The 26,430-nt window shown below is 38.6% G+C and overlaps 1 protein-coding gene across 1 annotated transcript in view; it reads right to left on the bottom strand.

The window, feature by feature from the left end:
• tsnare1 (T-SNARE Domain Containing 1) overlaps positions 1 to 26,430 on the bottom strand; it is a 188,791-nt gene that overhangs the window by 121,244 nt on the left and 41,117 nt on the right. The window contains exons 3-4 of the mRNA XM_065239873.1: positions 2,291 to 2,368; positions 2,122 to 2,191 (exon numbers count right to left, since the gene is read on the bottom strand). Of these exons, the coding sequence (XP_065095945.1) occupies positions 2,122 to 2,191; positions 2,291 to 2,368 (148 nt within the window). The remainder of the gene's footprint in view (positions 1 to 2,121; positions 2,192 to 2,290; positions 2,369 to 26,430) is intronic.

Raw genomic sequence — 26,430 nt, forward strand, 5'->3', positions numbered from 1 at the left:
GCCAGCATTTTTTTTCAAGTTGAATGCCTTCCAGAAAATGTTCTTCATTAAATATATAAACATACAATTTATCAAAGTAAAAACAGACCCTCTGTTTTCAAACAAAAAAAACCCATCTTCATGTGTTCATGGGTAGGTTTTTTCAACAATTCAAAATTTTTGTAAATGACTTTTGTTAGAGATCAGATTCAGAGCAACATACATTGAGTTTTTACTGTTTACTGTTTTTGAATCCATGGATACTTCAGTGTTTTATAAGTGTTTTCTATTAATTGACAAGATAACTTATCAATGGCGGGTAAAGAGTTAATGCACTTCCTGTGTCATGTGGATTGTTTGTTTATTTAATAGTTGCATTTAAAATTATAATCCTAAAAATAGTTTAAAAATGTATAACAACTTACCATAAAACACTTTAGAACTTTAAATTTAAAGTATAACAATAATTATAGACAATCTAAGCTTGAATTTATTAAAATTGTTTAGCTATATTCGTTCTAGTTGCACCACCTGACCTCTGCAATGAATTTACATTTAACAAACTTTTACTTGGATGCTGGTATAATCTTTCGCCTGTGATATCAAATTCCTAAATATATATTTTATATACAATTAAATTGTGTTTAACAAAATAAAAAAAATTCTAGTTTTACATTGGTTGTACCACCTGACACAGAAAGTGTACGAGCCAATTCATTACATTAAAGTGGCAAATTTTTAGTATTTGAGAGAAATCTAAAAAAAATTTATTCAGCCATTAAGACCACCTGGGGTTCACTGCATGATGTGAAATCCTCTTTACAGTACTAAATTTAACTTCTTAGTAAAAGGCCCATGATTGCCCAAATTGTTGGACAAAAGTTTTTCAATTATCCTAACATACCAACAACTACTGATATTCGTGAAATTTATATACAGGAAAGGTTTAAAACATAAAATAATGCCAAAGTATTTTTTTATGATAATTTAAACACCATTTAACAGTTGACTTAAACTGCTATATTGTTTGGACAGTTGCCCCACCTGTCATTTTACAAAAAATATTATTTATTATTAAAAAATGCTGACAGTGTATTTAAACTAAATAGATTTCATAGAATAAAGTGACAGCTCATAAATGTATCAAGTTATTTTCATAGTACATAATCCCCCCGGACAAAAAAAATATGCGTTGACCCATATCTCATTTGGTTTCAGGCAGCCAATTTGCTCCAAGGCTTTATAGCTTACAATAGATGTCATGTTGTGCCTCAATAATGGTAATTCATCAAGAAAAACACCAACCACACACACACACTAGACAGTGCGTATTAGATTTCCAATGCTATCATTAACAAAACAAATGGCTGATATAATTGATGAGCCGCCACTGGACACAGGTAGCACAATGCATTTCAAACCACGGCAATTTCAGACTGCCCACTTTGTCATCGGCAAAGCATTTCGCAAGTGCTGCATCCTCACTCCAAGACTCAGATGAGTAATCAATACATGCTGGGCGGTAGGTGTTGGAACAGTCAGGGTGAACGTTCAGATATGGCTCGGTTTCAAAGACGCACGGTATTAAAATGATTGTATAATCTCCAACAGGCCTTCAATGGCCGTTATGACATCACAGCACGGCACAAACATGATTTTCAAACTGCAATAGTTTGGTGTAAAGGACATGTACACACAATTATAGTGAAATGTGGTAAAAATGTACTCTTGGAATGACTTTTCAAGTCTTATTCGCTTTTCAAAACACTCAAAAATCGACCAAATGGTGATTTGCATTGAATCTAACAGATTTCTCAGAGCATTACATTCTTAAAAATAAAGTTTTTTTTGGTCCAGAACAAAAAAAAAACGAACTACAAGTATGAACATGCCCTTAAAAGAACCATTTCTTTTATACCTTATTATAAGCTAAAGAACATTTTTCACTACAAAGACCCTTTTGTGAAACAAAAAAGGTTATTCAGGTTTTAAAGGTTCTTTGGGGAACCATTTAACCAAAAATGGTTCTTCTATGGCTAAGTGAAGCCACTTTATTTTTAAGAATGAATATTAAATCCATTTACCCTATGAGAATTCCTTACCAAATATAGCTTTATAGGTTAGTGTGTGTGCATGACTTACAAACTCTGTCGAAGCTCTGCTGTGTCTCTTGACGTCCCCAATGACTGAAGGTTCTTCTCTAAGGTTACAACTGCAAAGAACAGAGTAATTTCCATGTGACTTGGCACTTTCAAGTCATGACTTACACCTCAATATAAAGAATATTTCGTAGCTTGCTATTTAAACTTACCGTTAGCATTGATTTGAAAGATATTAGAGGAGGTTTCCTGGAAAACATCTTGCAGCTCTGATGGGCTAACCTGTGTTGCTGTAGACAAAGAAAATTACGTTAAAGTTCCTATAAAGTCAATCTTGAAATTTGTTAAAATGTTAGAAATGTATTGCAGATACACACCACAAATACTGTAAACTACTAAATTGCAGAGTTAGATCGTTAAACAGTTTTTCACCATATCTGAGTTCAGGATTTTTTTGAAACCGTGAAATGATGACCAGTGGCGGCCGGTGACTTCTTTTTCGAGGGCGCTCGACGCAAAGTTCGTCATAACATGTATGTAGCCCGTCATGTGTGTGGTTCGTAATTTCAAAATATGTGTTCTGCGCGTTGAAAAGATTTATGATAAAAGAGATGCTCTCATTTGCCAAATACTCGCATAATCTCATGCGTAATCAGAGTTTACTGTTAAGGGAGTGTCTTGCGTGTATTTTGTGAACGTGAGCGTCTCTTTTATCATAAACGGTTTTGACGCATGTGCAGCAGGCACTTATTTTGACCAAACACGTGATGTACATGGTTCACATTCACAAAACACAAGCAACACACATGACACTCCGAACACATATTTTGAATTTTTGATGAGCAATCACGAGCCACAACTGTCGATGACACACTTGAGCCACAATGCATGGCCCCGCCCCTAAAACAATCACGGGCATCCATTCGGGTAGTAGCGATATTTAAAAGCTTTGTGAGATGTCAGCTTTCCCACGAGTGGGTGTGGTTTCCGCACTGACAACAGACACGCCCCCACTGCTTGAGAGCTGAGAATGATTATTAATAGACGATTCATTGTTACACCAATGACTTGGAAAAATTTGTAGATAATTTTTACTTTTAGAGGCCATTCTTATAAAGTCGCGCTCAAGTTTATATTAAATATAGACACGTGGCGTGGCAAGCGCACAAAAAAAAACACGTCTGAAACAAAATCTCGGGTTCACGGGCGAGCGTTTTAGATGCAGCGCGTCCTGCGTTTTCCATGGAGATGTTAATGAACCCTAATGCAAGAATTCATATAATAAGTGGTCGGGACTCACGACACAATAAACTTTGGCATAAAGCGGTGGGGACATCTTTCACCTGCAAATTACGCGAGTGGGACTGCTGTGAGTACTGGCAGCATAGGGACAGTAGCAACCTTCAACCCATGGCATGACAACACCGCCCTTGTGGCCAAATAACAGACCGGCCCACCGGGAATTCTCCCGGTCCTCCCTATGGCCAATCCGGGCCTGTAGAAGTGTGACTATAGCTTAATTGGATCTCTGCGTTAGAAGCACAAAGGTCTTGGGCTCGATTTTCAGGAAACACACATACTGATAAAATGTACGGATATAGTTTGTTGTTTGGTTAGTTGTTTTGGATAAAATTATCTGCCAAATGCATAAATGTAAATAATGAAGACCCCCTTATTCTGATTCCAGATTAAAATGGCTAAAATTTCATAATATAATTATGAGATTAGAGCCATCAGAGTTTGATTTCGATTATAGATTTTACATTGATTTCAATCTTTGAAATGACCTTACTCAGTCAATATCAAGGTTATATTTACAGTGTTGTTTAGATTATGCAGGATGATTTTATGTAGAAAACATTAAATCACAAAAACATGACTTTAGCTGCGTTTTTACAGACTGGTTCACGAATACAGTTCATAATGCGATTGGAAAAATCACTAAAGAAAAATGCTTAGCAACTGTACACAACCTGCAATTAGACTAATGAACATTATAGTTTATTGTATTTATATTTTATCATATTACTGATGCCTAAGTTTTCCTAAAAGCCCTTTACCCATGGTAAATCACCTCAAGTGGCTCATTGCTTCAATATAACACAATAATGCGGGCATGATGTTAGTTCCCTTTGACTGATGTACTGTAGTTGGCAGGCTCTGCTCACAAGGGTCTCCATATTTCAGCTCACCACTTTGAGGGTGCCAAATAAATCAGAGAGAGGCGCACGCACGCCACTTTTCTGGGCAACAGCTAGGCCTAAGCAGACTGAGTCGTGAGAGGCCCAAATGGGCGTGTGGGCACAGTCATTTTCTTCATCAAATGCATGTACCCTGACAAGTACAGGTAATCATCAACAGCTCTTAATCAAATCCACTACACAACCTTTATATCCAAGCACAACCCACAGGCCCTGCATACACACACACACACAGATAGACACATGTCGTCTTTACGGGCATTTGTCTACTTCTGCCCTCGAAATGACTGTAATTGGCGTACTGGTTCTCACAGCTCTAATGCCCTCGCACTTCAGAGTGGAAAATCACAGGCAATCTTTTGCACAGGGGCATATTTTAGGCTAACTGAGGGTTGGGAGTTGGTAAAGAGAAACAGTGGGAAGTAACTAGCTGAAAGCAGCAATGCTACTAACTTTTCAACAACTTCCAGTAGAGTGACAACAGTCAACTTTTTTATATATATTATGTCGGTTTTGCCACAACTAGCTACTTTATCTTATGGATAAATGTCACAGTGTGGAAACAACAAAGCATTTTGCTTTGTACACACCAAACGCGGGGCATAGCGTAACTCGCTCTAGATTACTTGCGGGATTTAACTTCGTGTCATGCAAATTTTTCGCTCGATATTTTCAACTTGGGCGAGAACGCATTTGAGGCGAATAGCGGGGTTTTCGCGGCAAACGTACCACCCATTTAGCGTCATTCACATCGCCCCATGCGAGGACGCATCTGATCATGTCTTTGCATTGACTGTATGTAATATACTTGCGCAAATCGTTGAACTTGTATTTGGTGTGACTCTACCCTAACAATTCTATATCATCACCTTGTACTGTGCGTGTGGTCTTCGGCATTAAGAAAAAAAAAATCTGTCATCAACCTGTGTAAATGTATTTTTTCCGAAAAATATTTGGAGCAATGTTTGTAACCAAAGTTTTTGAGCACCAGTGACTTCCATAATATTTTTTTATACTATGGAAGTCAATTGTGCTCCGGTTTCCTACTTGATTACAATTATTTTCCTTTGTGTTCAGCAGGGCAAAACTGGAGGGTAAGTAGCAGAGGGAGTTCTTGCATAAGGGTTTCAAACTGGGGTCTGGGGACCCCCATAGGGCCTCAAGGAGGTTCTATGGGGCCCCCAAGAATTTCAGAGAAAATAGCCAAAGGAAAATTGTAAAATTTATTTATCATGTGTTTATCTCTCAATTCTTGCTACATTCATTTCAGAATAGTTTATATTTTCTTTGTATCTTTCTAGTGTTTTTTTCTTCTTTTTACAGTACCCTTTATCTCACGTATTGGGGTTTATAAGCAGCACTGCAAATTCTACTGGGTTATTTTTAGGACTGGAGCTATCGATTATTTTAGTAATCGAGTATTCTACTTTATATTTTCCTTTGATTAATCAAGTAAGCGGATAAAAAATAAATTTTCTTTAATAAAGAACAATCCTTAATGTACAAGAAAAAAAATCACAGGTATCTTAAAATGAAGTAATTTGTTTCATTCTTCAAAAAAAAGTAACATTTTTATGGCTAAAATTGTATTCATACCGACTGCTAAACTCTTAAGCACAACCCCATTCTTTTCAGTCAATAGAATTTTTACTATAGAAATCACTGCACTGGTACTACAGAGGTTTAAAATTTTGTAGCACATGCCAAAAGTATAAAACAATAACAATGTATATCACATATATAAAACAACAACCACAAGTGAAGTTCATCACATAAATATACATGTCAGGACAAAGGAAATCAATGTAATATATACTGTAGTTGAATATATTATGACCACATGAAATCAGATTTATTTTGTTTTATTATGTTTTAGTTTATTATCTTTTTTTGTCATGAATTTGCCCAAGTTAAATAATACTGTGGCATAATAAAAGTGTAGTATAGTTTATTTATGTAAATTCCTAGATATAGTGTTTCGGAACCTGGTCATATATGAAAATATATTTTATATTATAAAGTATTTTATTTAAATTATATATTTATTAAAATTATTAATTAAATAATTATATAGAATATTTATGTATAGAATAGATGTTTAAATTACAGACAGACTTTATTTGACACTTTGCCTTATAGGATAGACATCTGATATCTAAGGTCTGCGCTTTTATCAAAATAAACTTGTGAAATAAACTATTTGGAGCAGCTCTGGAGATTAGGTTCATATATTCACCTACTCATTGGATAAATCACACACACACGAACAAACAAGCGGCTCTTGTGCGCGTGTGAAAAGGGTGCGTCAGTAAAAATATTCCATGGGAAACAGTGCTCTGTCTGAAATTTCTAAGTAATCTCTGTCTGAAATTTCTAAGTAATCTCTGTCTGAAATTTTTAAGTAATGAAATAACTTTCCTCAATGATTTTATTGTATTCGAATTTCTCAAGTTACTCAAGGAATCGTTACAGCCCTAGTTATTTTTAACCAAATGCTGGGAAAATATTGGACAGAACACATGTTGAGTTATAAATAAACCTAGAATTGCATTAAAACAACCTGACACAGGATTATTTATTAAATCAACATCACTCTTAAAGGATGTTAATTTGTACACATCTTTTTGTGTTAAAGGGGCCATGGCATGAAAATCTGACTTTTCCATGTTTAAGTGCTATAACTGGGTCCCAAGTGCTTCTATCAACCTAGAAAATGTGAAAAAGAACAACCCAGTAACTTATTTTTGGTAAACCATTCTCTACCAGCACATTAAATTTGGCTCTCCTTATGATGTCATAAGGAGCTCTTATTATAATAATACCACCCCTTAATCTGCACTATCCTACCACAGCACTGCCATTACGTGCAGATAAAAGAGAGAGAGAAAATAATTCAAAGCCAATTGAGTTTCAATTGCAACAAACAAAAAAGCGAACACAGTGTTTTCTATGAGTATACGCCCACCGGCGGCAACAGGTGGCGCCTGTCCGCGGGCCCAGCTACGACTCAGGAAGTTGCTCAAATCCCTGTCGTGCCACACATAGATATGTATATAAAGGCTAGATGGCTCGTCCGCGCTGATGGCCAATTGAGTGGAACGTCCGCATTTTGGCGGCCATCTTAGGACAGGGCGCTCGCTCACTCGTAGCATTGAGTTTTAATGATGCAGGTACTTTTAAATGACCATAACTTGCTTAATTTTTTACCGATTTTCAAACGAATTGGTTTGTTATAAACGTCAAAGATGTACCTATGACACTGAATACGTATACTAAAAATAAATAAAAAATTCATGAAACATGTTAAAGCATCCAGAATTATAGCCACGTTAATAACGTTTGTAAAAAACCAAACCGTTTGTAAATCCGTCAAGAATTCAGCAAGTTACGAGCATTTTAGTTGGCGTATGTCACTCACCTTCCGTCCACAGCAGCAGGGAGCAGCACTATGGCAGCACTGACCTAAGATGGCCGCCAAGTGACGACACAGCTGACTCCGCCTTGAGCCATCTAGCCTTTATATACATATCTATGGTGCCACAAAGCGCCACTCACATAGTTTGACTTTAAATAACATCATATTTGTCCCAAATCATTAACTCTTTCCCCGCCAGAGAAAACGCTTCCCCGCCAATGACGAGATTTTCCGTCTTTCCGCAATACCGCTATTATCCACCAGGTGGCGCCCTTCCGCAACTTTTTAAACCCGGAAGTATTGCCCTATGGCAAGCTGCTGCATGTCCGTGTCTGTTTTAAAGATGGCTCTGAATGGGATCTCTATGAAAAGTCAAAAATGGAATTATCTCTGCTTTTTGCTCAAAAAATTGTGTTTTTGCAGAAATCTACCCATATTCAAAAGCTGATTACAAAAGAACCACTGAAGGTAGGATGAAACGTTTTTTTTTTGTTTGAAAGCAGAGGGTCTGTTCTTTCATTTGGTATATTGTATGTTTATATATTTAAAGAAGAACATTTTCTGGAAGGCATTAAACTTTGGTGAAAATCATGAAAAACGCTGGCGCTGGCTGGCAACTTTTTTTAAAAACGCTGGCGGTGAAAGAGTTAACGACTTACATTGGCTGCTAACGTATATGTTGCATTATGAAGTAGACCCTATCTAATGTGCACTTCCGGTGTCCGATACCTCCGAGTTGTCTTAGACGCGACGCAATAATACACGGCGCTTCTCGTGTGACCCCTTGAAGGGTGATGTGTTCTGTCCGATATTTACCCAACATTGGGTTAAAAATAATAATTTGGTAAAAAATTCTTATAAAGCTGCTATGAAACAAGATTTATTGTCAAAGTTGCTGCGGTACAAATGTATCTGAATTGTACATCCAGCATTACTCTATATGTAGCCAACTATATACCCGTAAATTGCTATATATATTTTAGGTAGGGGGTTCCTCGCAAAAGGTTAATCATATTTGGGGGTCCTTGGCATCATAAAGTTTGAAAACCCCTGCTTCAGCAGATTAAGAATGTAAAAAAGCCAATTTTAGATATTTAAAATGACAAAGAGAAACATGGGACATTATCTCACTGCTTCCAGCCAGATGTGCTTGTTTGCGTGTGTATGTGTGCGCTACAAGGTGATAAGCTGTTCTCAGTGCATCATTTTTCAAGGAAATAACCTTTTGTGCCCTTACTGTTATCTCCATTGGCCTCCAGCTAAGAGTATACCTCTCATACTTTCTCTCACACCATCACTGTGATTGATGGATGTTCCATATTCATTTCATTCTGCATACAGCAGCCCCACTCAGAGCCAAAACCAGTAGGGTGGGCTGAAAAGAGGACACAAGTGCACACTTCTTGTCTAGGATGCAACAGGTTTAAGGCCCCCGGGGCCTCTTTTAATTTTATTTTCTCCCATAACACTAAACAGCAAGAAACATCATCACATCACTTTCCTAAATGCCTGTTTATGTAGAACTGAGACTCCGAAAACAATCACATTCATTTTAAGATGAGACTTTTTATTATTTTCAGATATGTGCAAGGCGATTACATTTTTCAGCAACTGTCAAATACTTGATGAAGGTCCGGTTGTTACAGTAAAACAACCCATTCAAAATGCACAATAAAAAGAAATCTATTTTAATGTTGAATTTATACATTGAGAGATTGCAAACCCTGTTGTACCCTATAAAAGACCTTCTGTAAGAGGCAAGACCCTCTGAGGCCTGGATTCATCTTAACTCCCTTCTTGATCTTCACGGATAAGCGTAAATATACACTTACTGTTTTGGGAATCTGTGACATTTGTATTATCGTCTATGGTGCAATTTGTCTACTTGACATTTGTTTTGTGTCTGTGTTACAGTAGAAAATAATACCAGTGTGGTTTTACCTAACCTCAGATGTGACCCTGAACCACAAAACCACCATCATAAGGGTCAATAGGTCCATCATAAGGGTCAATGAATAAATAAACTTTCCATTGATGTATGGTTTGTTAGGATAGGACAATATTTGGCCGGAGATACAACTATTTGAGAATGTGGAATCTGAAGGTGCAAAATGATCAAAATATTGAGAAAACCTTTAAAGTTTTCCAAATTTAGTCCTAAGCAACACATATTAGTAATGATAAATATTTTTTATATATATTTACGGTAAGAAATTTACAAAATATATTCATGAAACATGATCTTAACTTAATATCCTAACGATTTTTGCCATAAAAATACCCATACAATGTATTGTTGGCTATATGTATATATATATGTTATATGTATATATATATGTATATATATATATATATATATACATTTTTTTACAGCAAATTTAATGACTTTTAAGACCTTTTTTAAGTCCTCTAAAATAAAAATGTAAGACTTTACCATAAAAAAACAGGAACATGTTCAGCGTGACACGACACAGAATTATGTGGCGAAGCATAGCACGGCACAGCTCACCTGAGCCACACTCAAGACACATCACAGGGACATGACAACTTGTATACTAAGTGCTAATTCGCCTAACAACCCTGAGGTGGTTGACTGTGAATGTAAAAATCAGCCTTTAAGGTACTTCAGTTAATTTCTAAATTCTGGCCCCTCTTAGCATTTTGAAAAAGACATGGAGGACAGCCTCAGAACATTACAAAATAGGGGTGTGACGGATCACAAAACTCATGGTTCAGATCACATTACGGTTTTTGAGGCACAGATCTGATAATTTTTCAGATCACCTAAAAAAGGGGTGGAAAAAAATCTAGTAACAAATTAAGAAATTACAAACATTTATAAAAAAGAACAAAGCTGCACATTAGCTAAAGTCTTTGTATAAATTAAACATAATGATTATTTTTTAGAACTACAGAAGGGATTTTCTCTTTGTCTTGGGTTGTTTGATTAACATTAATGACACAGACCAAGTAGGTTTATTGAGTTATATTGTATTTTAACACAACTTAATTATATTTTTACATATTATCTGTTTTGTTTCAGGACATATATATCAGGACTCTCAAGTTTTACCAAAAGTTTGGAGTGAGATGTCAGGAGAGGGGTATATATCTAGTACTTTTCTTAAATTCAGGTATCTAAAGCTTCTGGTTGCAAAGCTTTTGGAGTTTTTGACTGAACCATGTTACTAACTGCTTAAATCCTGATTTATAGCTAAACGCGTCTGACAAAATCACCATACATTTACATTTAAGAGCTGATATAATGTTACGAGGTGATTTTGGCTACATTACCTGTGTGTCTCATGCAGTGCAGAGCTTTACCGTTGCTCTTCTCGTCTTGTTGTGTTATGAACGCTTTTAAAAGTAAAAGTATTATTGTACATCGCGTATATATAAACTATGAGATAATAAACACTGCCAACTTTTAATTCTTTCCCTCAAGTGCCATGTGTGAGAGGCACTGTCGAGGTGCTGCACGACGCAGCATGAGAGAGCGAAAACACGCGCACACGAGAGAGGCGCTGCTGAGCGCTTGAAACAATGAATAAAGCCGTTTTAATACTAACATATTACAATTATAATACTACAAATACATATAGAAAATTTATGAAATATAACAATGTATGGGAAACACTGGATGATGAGTCTGACATGAAATTTAAGATCCCACATGAAATTTAAGACCTCCTTAATGTAAATTCCAGATTTTAAGACATTTTCAGACTTTAAAAATCGAAAATTTTATTTTAGACATTCAGGTCATCATGCACCTCTTTCTATCAGAAAAACGCAAACAGAAGAAAGCAATCCCATGTATTGGCTGAGTGTTATAACAGAGAGTAAAAAAGCTGAGATGAGTCCTGGAAAGCGGGGTTTACAGGCCAGAAACGGCTGTCAGACGTTAACGTGCGAGACGGTGTGAGACGGGGCTTTATCACTGCAACACCAGGCTGTCGCACAATCCACAGTGACTCAATGGGATAAACAATGGCATGTAGTCTTGTGCATTTTAAAAAGGAAATAGATAAATCATAATTCTTCTGTGGTCTCGAGAGGAGACAGAAATGTCTGTTGATGGCCATTGATGGTTTACTTTTTTGAGAGTCTGATCAAGGATCGCTCACAACAGTCACTGTAGTAAAAATACAATAGAGTAGGGATGCACAATCTTGATTTTTCATGGCCGGTTTTTATACCGATTTTCTTAACAAGCAAATTGGCTGATTCCGATCCGATTTCCGATTTTTTTCTTATCAAGCAACAAACAAGAAAGAATGAAAGTATACATAAACAATATGTTTATTTGGTATTTAACAGGCTAAACTTGGTTTGGCTATTGAAAACAATTACTGTAACCATCTAAAATGAACAGCAGTAACTGTGCAGTAGGCTACGTTCAATACAAACATAAGTGGTTACATGAGACCATGACATGGATGGTTGAGTGAGGGTTGAATGTCTTGCCTGTTTTGCATTATCAACAGACTTTTGATACTTATTGTGTTAACTTCTATCTTAACTAATATCGGGGGATGAACTTAAATGTCTGACCAAGTTTGTTGTGGCGAATGCAGGGATCTCAGGTTTTATTTAAAAGTTTGGAGTGGGATAGCATCTGTTAGGGGAGAGGCCCCTCTGCCCCACCAAATTCTCAAGTTTTTGCTAGCAGTTCAATGTTACCTATACTGTGATTCCTAACTGACCAGTGACCAGCACAAATATAAATTATAACAATTGGTAAGTCTGATAAAAGATAGACAAATTTATCCAACTTAAATAAATTGCTCTACATATTAAAAAATACAAATGTATCAAAATTAAAATGAAATCTGTATTATATACAGTAGAATTGCAGCATTTGCCATCAGCGTGTATTTTAAGCTGTGTTTAAGAGAGAGATAAGGTTACATGTTCAGTACTACATGGCAATAATAATGAAATACATCTCTGGTCCTTTCATTAATTTCAGAAAGCCTCTACGTTAGTTTCAGGTAAGCTAAAGCTTTTGATTGCAAAGCAGTTGGAGAGTTTTTTAATAAATCAAGCATAAATAAACACGTATTTGACTATATTTAAGAAACTTGCATTATTTACAGCATTTATCGGATCTTGCTCTTCTAAGTTTCACTCTGTGCGTGCACGCGCTTGCGCATCCATCCAAGTGATTGACATCAGAGGAGCGCGAGAAAAACTTGAGACAGCTAAACTCGACAGATAACTTCACTGCGCCTATTAGTTGTATATAGCAGGAACAGTTATCAGTCTCTTAGAAATACAAGGTGTGAGTGTGCTAATTGACTGAAATGCGTGTATCTCACAGTGAATGCGTGAGACTAGAGAGCCCTGCGAATGTACTGTTGTTTCTCCGCGATTAACTTGTCCTTTACAGACATTGCAGCTTAAAATCTTAATGTCACAGATTTCGAAATGCTTTTACACAAAAGATATGTTTGCGAATGATAAAAATGTAGTCTGTGCACGCGGGTGCACTTTTGGAAAAATCGTCCGAAAAAATACAAAAAACCGGACGGTTGCCGATTGCGCAAAAAACTTCCGGTTCCGATCTCTGGCCGGTCAACCGGTGCATCCCTAGCCTGGTCCAACCAGACTCTCGTACATTCATTTCATTTGTACAGAGAGTCTGGCCACGCTCCATTGCAAAGCGTAACTTCCGTTAAGGAGGGTCCATTGTTGAAGTTTAAAACTATTGGATCTGCCCAGAATCACTCAGGATCTGCCAAAGCCATTCGCTAACGTGTGGTCGTGACGTATATCATGCACCGAAACCGTCCGTAAACAACAAGTCAGAATAATTGGACAAACAAAACTTAGCAAACCTGGTTCTTGCTCCGGCTTTAACTTCTGTATATTCGCAGTTTTGCAACAACGGACCGAATAGCTTTTCTCACGTCTTTCTCCGCTGCCATTACTGAACTACAACTCAAACTGATGCACGACCTCAACGTCATCGTTCTTAGCTACCCCCATCTGTTCGCTGATTGGTCCTGCAGATTTTTGCAGGAGAAAACGAAACTCTATAGAGCAATCCCAGACGTACTGCTGAAGCGAAATGAAAATTAAGTGGAAGCACGTAGGAGGGCGGAGCCAGGTTAGTGCATCCCTACAATAGAGTGTAAAAAAAGAAGGATGACATGACACCGCTTCTTTTCATTGTAATGAACTGAATGTAAAATGTCCGATGATGGGCACTGACATGTTACACAAAAACATCAGTTTGTAGCCAGGGCATGCACAGAAGGTATCGTGTGTGGAGCCCGGAGCCGCGGTATCAAACTTCCGCCCAAATGCTCATGCGCTCAATTCAACCACGCCCCTTATACGTCTCATTTGACTGGTTTGCTAAAATAAGGTAAGTTACCTCATTTTGTCGGTCTGACATAAAACAGAAATCAAAAATGAATAGTTAGTTATATCTTCAATCTTCCCTCGAATCTCTGAGAGTCCGCTCAGAGCAGCTGTCAATCACAAATGTCAATCATAACCACACGCCCTGGTTCTATAGCATCAAGTTACTAGGTAAAATTAAACTTATCACAAAAATGAACAATTTAACATATATCAGCGTGATAACAACTACCTCAAAGGACCAAAACCATCTTTCGGAAAATGTCCCATCGTTTGCTTAGCGAGGGCGGGGTTTATGACCACCAGGGGGCGATCAAAGAGCCAACAGCTTCACTTTTCAAATGTATGAGCAGTAATATTGATGTTTCAGATAACACTGCTATCTGGGCTTTTGTTCATTTCTGCTTTGGCAACAAAATTAGTTCCATATATAGACAACGCAGGATTAATTGTTGCAGTGAGAAGTATGTCTGTATTAAAAGTAGGGCTGCACGATTTGGGTAATTTTTCCCATTGCGGTTATTGATGCTAAAATTGCGATGTGCGATTGCGATTATACTAAATGGTATCATGAGTCAACTTGATGGGTTTTAAGAAAAATCCACACACAGTTTAGCTAAAATTTGTATTTGTAAAACTAGAAATGTTTTCGTATTGCCACGTGATGTAGCAACTGCTCAGTGTCAGTAATCCTACAGGTAAATCCAAAATACCGCCATACCAACAGACATAAGAGTTTTTTTTTTAGCTACCAGATCACTGTCAACCTCCTCTGCATCCATCTTCGCTCTGGTATAAGTGACGACGCACACCACACACGTGCATGCCACACGTGCACTGCCTTTTTTGTTCATTTTTCTTTCTTTTTTTAAACAGCAAGGAAAATCATCAAACTGTTATCAGAAAGTTTGTGTTAACAAGTCCACACATTTATTTATTATGTTGGCTTGAGAAAGCCAACATACTGTTGTTGCACTTAAACTTATTATTATTATTATTATTATTATTATTAGTGGTGCTTGCATTTATGCAAAGCATCACTATTACTATTCCTCAGGGATATTATTATGTTGGCTTTGAAAAAGCCAATATATTGTTATTGCTATTAAACTTATATTTTATTATTATTATTATTCTACCCCAAATTTCTGACACTAACTCGTCCTAGGGCTTTCAAGCTACATGCACCAAATTTTCCACAGACCTTCAGCCTGGTCTGACTTAGTGTGCTATATCTTTTCTAACTGATGGGACCTTCCGAATTCCTAAACGGGGGGCTCAAACACCCCAAAATTTCCATTGACTTAACATTGAGACAAACTTTGACGAGTCATAGCTGCGAGTGAGAAACTTGTAGAAACTTGTGGCTTACCACATCTAAGGAGTCTGACAGGCTGTGTAAGAACATACATCACAATGGGGTGTAAGCTGTACCCCTGGGGTGTAAGGGGCCCCCAAAATCTCCCATTGACTTATAATGGGGCAGGAAACATACCCATATAAGGGAATAAAAGCGTCCCAGATGGAATATCTTCACTTTAGAGTGTCGTAGAGACATGGGGGTTTGACCGTTCTACTTGTGGCTTGAAGGTTGATCATTATGGGATGCCATTTTTCTCCCTAGCAACCAAACTTAGTACCCTAGCAACGGAATAAACAAAGCCTTATTTCTCCGCTTCAGAACATCTTAGAGACACGGGGGTTGGACCGTTTTACTTGTGGCTTGAAGGTTGATTATTATGGGATGCCAATTTCCTCCCTAGCAACCAAACTTAGTACCCTAGCAACGGAATAAACAAAGCCTTATATCTCCGCTTCAGAACATCATAGAGACACGGGGGTTGGACCGTTCTACTTGTGGCTTGAAGGTTGATCATTATGGGATGCCATTTTTCTCCCTAGCAACCAAACTTAGTACCCTAGCAACGGAATAAACAAAGCCTTATTTCTCCGCTTCAGAACATCTTAGAGACACGGGGGTTGGACCGTTTTACTTGTGGCTTGAAGGTTGATTATTATGGGATGCCAATTTCCTCCCTAGCAACCAAACTTAGTACCCTAGCAACGGAATAAACAAAGCCTTATATCTCCGCTTCAGAACATCATAGAGACACGGGGGTTGGACCGTTTTACTTGTGGCTTGAAGGTTGATCATTATGGGATGCCATTTTTCTTCCTAGCAACCGAACTTAGTACCCTAGCAACGGAATAAACAAAGCCTTATTTCTCCGCTTCAGAACATCTTAGAGACACGGGGTTGGACCGTTTTACTTGTGGCTTGAAGGGTGATTATTATGGGATGCCAATTTCCTCCCTAGCAACCAAACGTAGTACCCTAGCAACGGAATAAACAAAGCCTTATATCTCAGCATCAGAACATTGTAGAGACACGGGGGTTGGACCGTTTTACTTGTGGCTTTAAGTGTGATCATTATGGGATGCCAATTTTCTCCCTAGCAACCAAACATATTACCCTAGCAACGGAATAAACAAAGCCTTATATCTCCGCTTCAGAACATCAAAGAGACATGGGGGTTGGACCGTTTTACTTGTGGCTTGAAGGTTGATCATTATGGGATGCCAATTTTCTCCCTAGCAACCAAGCTTAGTACCCTAGCAACGGAATAAACAAAGCCTTATATCTCCGCTTCAGAACATCATAGAGACACAGGGGTTGGACCGTTTTACTTGTGGCTTGAAGGTTGATCATTATGGGATGCCAATTTTCTCCCTAGCAACCAAACTTAGTACCCTAGCAACGTAATAAACAAAGCCTTATATCTCCGCTTCAGAACATCATAGAGACATGGGGGTTGGACCGTTTTACTTGTGGCTTGAAGTGTGATCATTATGGGATGCCAATTTTCTCCCTAGCAACCAAACTTAGTACCCTAGCAACGAAATAAACAAAGCCTTATATCTCCGCTTCAGAACATCATAGAGACACGGGGTTTGGACCGTTTTACTTGTGGCTTGAAGGTTGATCATTATGGGATGCCAATTTTCTCCCTAGCAACCAAACTTAGTACCCTAGCAACGGAATAAACAAAGCCTTATATCTCCGCTTCAGAACATCATAGAGACATGGGGGTTGGACCGTTTTACTTGTGGCTTGAAGGTTGATGATTATGGGATGCCAATTTTCTCCCTAGCAACCAAACTTAGTACCCTAGCAACGGAATAAACAAAGCCTTATATCTCCGCTTCAGAACATCATAGAGACACGGGGGTTGGACCGTTTTACTTGTGGCTTGAAGGTTGATCATCATGGGATGCCAATTTTCTCCTTAGCAACCAAACTTAGTACCCTAGCAACGGAATAAATGTTAGCTTCATTCTAGCTTCATGCTAATCATGTTAGCTTCATGCTAGCTTCATGCTAATCATGTTAGCTTCATGCTAGCTTCATACTGATCATGCTAACATCATGCTAGCTTCATGCTAATCATGCTAGCTTCATGCTAATCATGCTAACTTCATGCTAATCATGCTAACAGCCAGATAGCCTACTAAAATAAACTTCTGTCAAACCATTTTAAATGTTCAGGCTACGCTTTTTCAAGCCAACATAAAGTTTGTCCTCAAACTTTAATATCTAGTTATATTTTATTCTTACATCTGCACGTTTTTTCGGCACCTAACTCGTCCCGCACGGTTTGTCGTAGACCCATGAAAGAGGGCTCAAATCGACCGGCTTATTGAGGAGAGGTGTGCTATGACTTTTATAAGCGATCGGGTGCAGGATTTCCGAAAGGGGGGCGAAAAACCACCCGAAAAATCCCATTGACTTAACATTGCGCCCAACTTTGACGAGTCATAGCTCCGCTCGAGGATTTTGTAGAAACATGTGGGTTACAACATTTGAAGAGGGTGGTAGACTCTGTAAGAACATACATCACATTGGGGTGTAAGTTGTACCCCTGGGGTGTAAGAGGCGCCCAAAAGTGCCCCAATGAAAAGTCAATGGGGGAAAATCCCATAGACTTAACATTGCAAAAACTTTGACGGGTCATAGGTACGAGTGAGGATTTTGTAAAAATATGTGGGTTACATTATTTGAAGAGGGTGGTAGACTCTGTAAGAACATGGATCACAATGGGGTGTAAGTTGTACCCCTGGGGTGTAAGAGGCACCCGAATTTTCCCATTGACTTATAATGGGGCAGGAAACATGCCCATATAAGGGAATAAAAAAGTTCCAGATGGGATATCTTTGCTTTACAATGTCGTAAAGACAAGGGGATGGGCTCATTTTACTCAGACATCCAATCAGTCTATCAGGATATTCCCAAAGTTTTAAGCCACGCCCCTAGCAACCACTTTTGAGCACCCTAGCAACATAAAATTCAAACAGTTATATCTCTGCATCAGAACATCATAGAGACACGGGGGTTGGACCGTTTGACTAGTGACTCGGCGTGTAATCATTATGGGATGCCAATTTTTTCCCTAGCAACCAAATACAGTACCCTAGCAACAGAGTAAACAAAGCCTTATATCTCCGCATCAGAACATCGTAGAGACACAGGGGTTGGACCGTTTGACTAGTGACTCGGCGTGTAATCATTATGGGATGCCAATTTTTTCCCTAGCAACCAAATACAGTACCCTAGCAACAGAGTAAACAAAGCCTTATATCTCCGCATCAGAACATCGTAGAGACACGGGGGTTGGACCGTTTCACTAGTGACTCGGCGTGTAATCATTATGGGATGCCAATTTTTTCCCTAGCAACCAAATACAGTACCCTAGCAACAGAGTAAACAAAGCCTTATATCTCCGCATCAGAACATCATAGAGACACGGGGGTTGGACCGTTTGACTCGTGACTCGGCGGGTAATCACTATGGGATGTAAAATTTTTCCCTAGCAACCAAATACAGTACCCTAGCAACAGAGTAAACAAAGCCTTATATCTCCACATCAGAACATCGTAGTGACACGGGGGTTGCACCGTTTGACTCGTGACTCGGAGGGTAATCACTATGGGATGTCAACATTTTCCCTAGCAACCAAATACAGTACCCTAGCAACCGAATAAACAAAGCCTTAAATCTCCGCATCAGAACATCGTAGAGACACGGGGGTTGGACCGTATGACTCGTGACTCAGAGTGTAATCATTATGGGTTGCCAAATTTTTCCCTAGCAACCAAATACAGTACCCTAGCAACCGGATAAACACAGCCTTATATCTCCACATCAGAACATCGTACAGGCACGGGAGTTGGACCGTTTGACTCGTGACTCAGAGTGTAATCATTATGGGATGTCAAAATTTTCCCTAGCAACCAAATACAGTACCCTAGCAACCGAATAAACAAAGCCTTATATCTCCACATCAGAACATCGTAGAGACATGGGGGTTGGACCGTTTGACTCATGACTCGGAGGGTAATCACTAGTGGATGCTATTTTTTTCCCTAGCAACCAAATACAGTACCCTAGCAACAGAGTAAACAAAGCCTTATATCTCCGCATCAGAACATCGTAGAGACACGGGGGTTGGATCGTTTGACTCGTGACTCGGAGGGTAATCACTAGTGGATGCCATTTTTTTCCTTAGCAACCAAATACAGTACCCTAGCAACAGAGTAAACAAAGCCTTATATCTCCACATCAGAACATCGTACAGACACGGGAGTTGGACCGTTTGACTCGTGACTCAGAGTGTAATCATTATGGGATGCCATTTTTTTCCCTAGCAACCAAATACAGTACCCTAGCAACAGAGTAAACAAAGCCTTATATCTCCGCATCAGAACATCGTAGAGACACGGGGGTTGGACCGTTTGACTCGTGACTCGGAGGGTAATCACTAGTGGATGCCAATTTTTTCCCTAGCAACCAAATACAGTACCCTAGCAACAGAGTAAACAAAGCCTTATATCTCCACATCAGAACATCGTACAGACACGGGAGTTGGACCGTTTGACTCGTGACTCAGAGTGTAATCATTATGGGATGCCATTTTTTTCCCTAGCAACCAAATACAGTACCCTAGCAACAGAGTAAACAAAGCCTTATATCTCCACATCAGAACATTGTAGAGACACGGGGGTTGGACCGTTTGACTCGTGACTCGGAGGGTAATCACTAGTGGATGCCAATTTTTTCCCTAGCAACCAAATACAGTACCCTAGCAACAGAGTAAACAAAGCCTTATATCTCCGCATCAGAACATCGTAGAGACATGGGGGTTGGACCGTTTGACTCGTGACTCGGGGGGTAATCACTAGTGGATGCCACTTTTTCCCCTAGCAACCAAATACAGTACCCTAGCAACAGAGTAAACAAAGCCTTATATCTCCGCATCAGATAATCGTAGAGACACAGGGGTTGGACCGTTTGACTCGTGACTCAGAGTGTAATCACTATGGGATGCCTATTTTTTCCCTAGCAACCAAATACAGTACCCTAGCAACAGAGTAAATAAAGCCTTATATCTCCGCATCAGAATATCGTAGAGACACGGGGGTTGGACCGTTTGACTTGTGACTTGGAGTGTAATCACCAGTGGATGCCAATTTTTTCCCTAGCAACCAAATACAGTACCCTAGCAACAGCGTAAACAAAGGCTTATATCTCCGCATCAGAACATCGTAGAGACACGGGAGTTGGATCGTTTTACTTTTGGCTTTGAGTATAATCATGTATGGTCCCCAGAATTTTGCCACGGCAAGCACCACTCACATTTTCTTCAGGAAATGTACCTATCTAGTTATTATTATTATTCTTTTTCTTCTGAGACTAAAATTTCTAACTCTAACTCGTCCTAGAGCTTTCAAGCTACAGCCATCAAACTTTGGACAGACTTTCGGTCTGATCTGACGAGGTGTGCTATATCTTTTCTAACTGATGGGACCTTCCGAATTCCTAAACGGGGCGCTGAAACACCCCAAAATTTCCATTGACTTAACATTGAGACAAACTTTGACGGGTCAAAGCTGCGAGTGAGAAACTTGTAGAAACTTGTGGCTTACCACATTTAAGGAGGCTGACAGGCTGTGTAAGAACATACCTCACAATGGGGTGTAAGCTGTACCCCTGGGGTGTAAGAGGCCCCCAAATTTTCCCATTGACTTATAATGGGGCAGGAAATATGCCCATAAAAGGGAAAAAAAGCGTCCCAGATGGAATATCTTCACTTTAGAGTGTCTTAGAGACATGGGGGTGGGCTCATTTTACTCAAGCATCCAATCAGTCTCTTAGGATCACCCCAGAGATATTAAGCCACGCCCCTAGCAACAATTTTGGGTACCCTAGCAACATCTCCAATAGACTACCATTATAAAAAGCCCAGATGGATATCTTTGCACCAGAGTGTCATAGAGACATAGGGGTGGGCTCATTTTACTCAGGCATCCAATCAGTCTCTTAGGATTCTTATTGAGGTATTAAGCCACGCCCCTAGCAACAAAATATGAAGACCCTAGCAACATAATAAACAAAGCCTTATATCTCTGGATCTGAACATCGTAGAGACACAGGGGTTGGACCGTTTTTCTTGTGGCTTGAAGTGTAATCATTATGGGATGCCAATTTTTTCCCTAGCAACCAAACTTAGTACCCTAGCAACGGAATAAACAAAGCCTTATATCTCCGCTTCAGAACATCATAGAGACACAGGGGTTGGACCGTTTTACTTGTGGCTTGAAGGGTGATCATTATGGGATGCCAATTTTCTCCCTAGCAACCAAACTTAGTACCCTAGCAACGGAATAAACAAAGCCTTATATCTCCGCATCAGAACATTGTAGAGACACGGGGGTTGGACCGTTTAACTTGTGGCTTGAAGGGTGATCTTTATGGGATGCCAATTTTCTCCCTAGCAACCAAACTTAGTACCCTAGCAACGCAATAAATGTTAGCTTCATGCTAGCTTCTTGCTAATCATGCTAGCTTCATGCTAGCTTCATGCTAATCATGCTAACATCATGCTAGCTTCATGCTAATCATGCTAACTTCATGCTAGCTTCATGCTAATCATGCTAACTTCATGCTAGCTTCATGCTAATCATGCTAACATCATGCTAGCTTCATGCTAATCATGCTAGCATCATGCTAGCTTCATGCTAATCATACTAGCATCATGCTAGCTTCATGCTAACTTCATGCTAATCATGCTAGCTTCATGCTAACTTCATGCTAATCATGCTAGCATCATGCTAGCTTCATGCTAATCATGCTAGCATCATGCTAGCTTCATGCTAATCATGCTAGCATCATGCTAGCTTCATGCTAATCATGCTAGCATCATGCTAACTTCATGCTAATCATGCTAGCATCAAGCTAACTTCATGCTAATCATGCTAGCATCATGCTAGCTTCATGCTAATCATGCTAGCATCATGCTAGCTTCATGCAAATCATGCTAGCATCATGCTAGCTTCATGCTAATCATGCTAGCATCATGCTAGCTTCATGCTAATCATGCTAGCATCATGCTAGCTTCATGCTAATCATGCTAACATCATGCTAGCATCATACTAGCTTCATGCTAATCATGCTAGCTTCATGCTAATCATGCTAGCATCATGCTAGCTTCATGCTAATCATGCTAGCATCATGCTAGCTTCATGCTTATCATGCTAGCTTCATGCTAATCATGCTAGCATCAAGCTAGCTTCATTCTAATCATGCTAGCATCATGCTAGCTTCATGCTAATCATGCTAACATCATGCTAGCTTCATGGTAAATCATGCTACCTTCATGCTAATCATGTTAGCATCAAGCTAGCTTCATTCTAATCATACTAGCTTCATGCTAATCATGCTAACATCATGCTAATCATGCTAGCATCATGCTAGCTTCATGCTAATCATGCTAGCATCATGCTAGCTTCATGCTTATCATGCTAGCTTCATGCTAATCATGCTAGCATCAAGCTAGCTTCATTCTAATCATGCTAGCATCATGCTAGCTTCATGCTAATCATGCTAACATCATGCTAGCTTCATGGTAAATCATGCTACCTTCATACTTAAACATACTAACAGCCAGATAGCCTACTAAACTAAACTTATGTCAAACCGTTTTAAACGTTCAGGCTACGCTTTCTCAAGCCAACATAAAGTTTGTCTTCAAACTTTGCTATCTAGTTAAATATAATTGCAACATTTTGCTGTCATATAATTGCACAGGCTGACATCGCGATTGCGATTGCGATTGCGATGCGATTAATTGTGCAGCCCTAATTAAAAGCCAACACAGACAAGAATGTGACACTTGCGAAGAGATGCTTAGTAAATCTTAATTAAAATAATTTAGATTTTTTTGTTAACTGCATATCCAACATTTAAAAAAAGAAAATAGAAATTTCAGCACTGTTTGATATGCTCTGTTTTGTTGTTTGTTTGTTTGTTTTAATTACTTAAAAATCCCATCCTAACTGAAGTGCAGTGCTTTTTAAAAGTATTTGTTTTTGTCAACACCATAAGTCACTGTGTGATTTAGGTTGCGCACATAGCATGTAAACATCGGTAAGTGCATTGAAGGTTTCGATGGTGCTTGGCACTCTCTTTTGAATAAACATACAGAGTCATTTGCTCTTGTGGTTATCTCCGGTAAGTGCAAAAGTAAACAAAAGCCCAGTTCTTCACGGGTTCTTCGCGAGTTTCAGTCAGGAAAAAGCACACAAGTGGGTTACTGAGTCTTGCGCACAACACACACAAACACTTCATTAGGTAGTCAATACTCTCAAGCAGAAGTGGATGCAGGTAAAAGTGTTTTAAAATGTTTACGAGTACTTAGCCTGGCGTAATAACAGCTGGATTCACGATGCATAGAAATTCTTAACATTTCCTACCATTCCTACCACATGTGGCTGCCAGAGATGCAGATGGTAGTCACACATGGTTTCTATGATCTGTATGTTATTAATCTTATATGTTTATATTTGTTTTATAGCCTTTATAATAAACATTAGACCTAAATAAAATATGCAGCAAATATCATGTAAAATATAGTCTACAGCTGTTGCTGATGGTAAACACATGGTGTGTACGTCTGTCTGCACATATACTTGCTGACTGAGATTGACTTGAGGACTCATTTTTATTGAGAACGACTACTGATCATATTTAAAAATATCAATGAATAGCCTTTAAAAAATAACATTAATCAAAAAGACTTAGGCTGCGCCCGAAATCTCTAAACTGCTACCTTTGGAGGCAGCACTTCCAAGGAAGAAAGGCATCAAGGCACGTCAGAATCCAATATTTGCTTGACTTTTTGTCTCCAGATACCTTCATCGTCTTGTCCCACAATTATGTGTGCGTGTGTGTGCAGGGAATGTGATTGGTCAAAAAAAGTCAGCCAAAAGCGGCAGAAATTAGTATTGCCGTTTTCAAATATGGATTAGTTATCACAGAGGTGATCTCTGTTCTCTGTTTAAATTTAAAACAGAATTCCAATACGCTGCCTGTGAAGGCTGTTTGAATGGGTGATTCTCACGAAATCCAGATTTTGAGGGTGTCCAGCATCAGAATTTTTGAAAAGCCCTTGAAGCCAATTTTTTTTGCACATATAAGATTAAGGTCTGAACTTACTATAACCATTATTTTTAGAGGATAAAAAAATCCTATAGAATTATTTAAATTTTTTAGCTTATCATTATCCAAAAAAATTCGTTACCGCAACATGATATTACATTAAATTTACAAACTCAAGTTTCGGTAATGAGAACTAAAAAGTTGTCTAGGTACTATGACCAACAAAATTGAAACTTTTAGAGAAAAAATAAGAACTGCTTACCTGATAGCAATCTTGAGTGTCACAGTCAATTATGTCACTTCCAACATTTTTTTTTTTTTAAATGTCAATTTCAATTTTTTTTATTATGTCACTTCCAACATTTTTTTTTTTTAAATGTTAGTTCCTTGAGGGCTTAAACAATGATTGAAAATTGTTGCGGACGATGAGAAAATTGGTTTTGGACACATTTTTATTCTTATTATTTTCTCTACATTTACCAATGATCACCAAATACCACATGTTTCTTTACTGTAAATGTTTATAGTATAACATGCACTGAAGCTTTTTATTGTATTTATTTTTTTTATAAATTGTCCATGTCAGAGAACCTAAATCCAGTCATGGACACGTTGCGGTAATGAACATTTTCCACTTATATGTTGAAAAAAACAAAAACAAAATTGGTTTGTATGATGTCATTTGAAATCGTGTGCAAAATAGTACATGAAGAGATGTTTGTAACTGTATACTTCTTATTTTGATACTCTTACTTTGCTTTTACTTTTTAATCAAAATGTTTCATGACACCTCATTAGTCTAATTTCGCGAGAATCACCCGAATGTGTTTCCTGGAACTGCCTTTATGCCGCAAAAGTCATTAGGTGCGTTCCATTCGACCGTAAGTGGACTGCGAAGTGGACTTCACAGGGTATTCCGCCATCTTAAGTGAGATTCCAATCCGAAGGGAGCGAACATGTTCAGTTCGAAGGGCACTGCACACGGCATAGGGAATCAGGGAACATCGATACATCACTTCACAGGAAGTGGAGAGAGATAATCACCCAACTGTCATTGCGCGCATCACGTGATCACCAGTCAGAACGGTCAGACCGCTATGCAATTATATGACAATCGTTTAAAAACACATATATACACGTAACCAAATAAAAGTTTACTTTCATATTTGGATGACAATTACAGCAAGGCTTTAATTCTGGTAATATCCAAGTAATAGCAGCAATAGTCAATTAAAGTGTATAATAAACTTACGTTTTTCATTTGTACTCAATGTTTTTTTTTATTGTATAGTGTACATATTATAAATGTGATAGTAAATAAAAATTAAAATATGAATGTAGTCCTATGTATATTTATGTTATATCAATCTGCGCGACCCCGTCGTTGACTTTCTTTGATGACGTTTGCAGGCCGTTCCAAATGAGCGGTTATTGTCCGTGAAGTCCACTTCAACTGATATACCGTGCTCAGGGAGTAGGGAGCAGTGAACACTCCGTAGGGACCCTGTCGAATGGAACGCACTCCAGCCTCCAGAAGCAGCATGGCAACAAGTCAGCTACCTTGTGTTTCGAACGCAGCCTTAGTGGCACTAGTTTTCCTAGTAGTATACTTCTATAGTATCACCCTGTATGGGTGGTATAGTGTCCTAAATAAAGGGTCACAATCCAAAAAAGACAGGGTATCCCTGTTTAAAGGAATCTCTTCATTCAATTGGGCCACTTTCAAAAACACTTGAAACATCTTAACATCCAGTATCTTAATGTGTATATTACACAGTGTTTGACATTTCCAGTCATTCTCAGCACTCAACTCGTCTTAAACAGCCAGGTTACCTAAACGGTATAAAATTTGGTCTCATTACACTGATGTAATTT

Source organism: Paramisgurnus dabryanus, chromosome 13, assembly GCF_030506205.2.
Source record: "Paramisgurnus dabryanus chromosome 13, PD_genome_1.1, whole genome shotgun sequence".
NCBI classification, from domain to species: Eukaryota; Metazoa; Chordata; class Actinopteri; order Cypriniformes; family Cobitidae; genus Paramisgurnus; species Paramisgurnus dabryanus.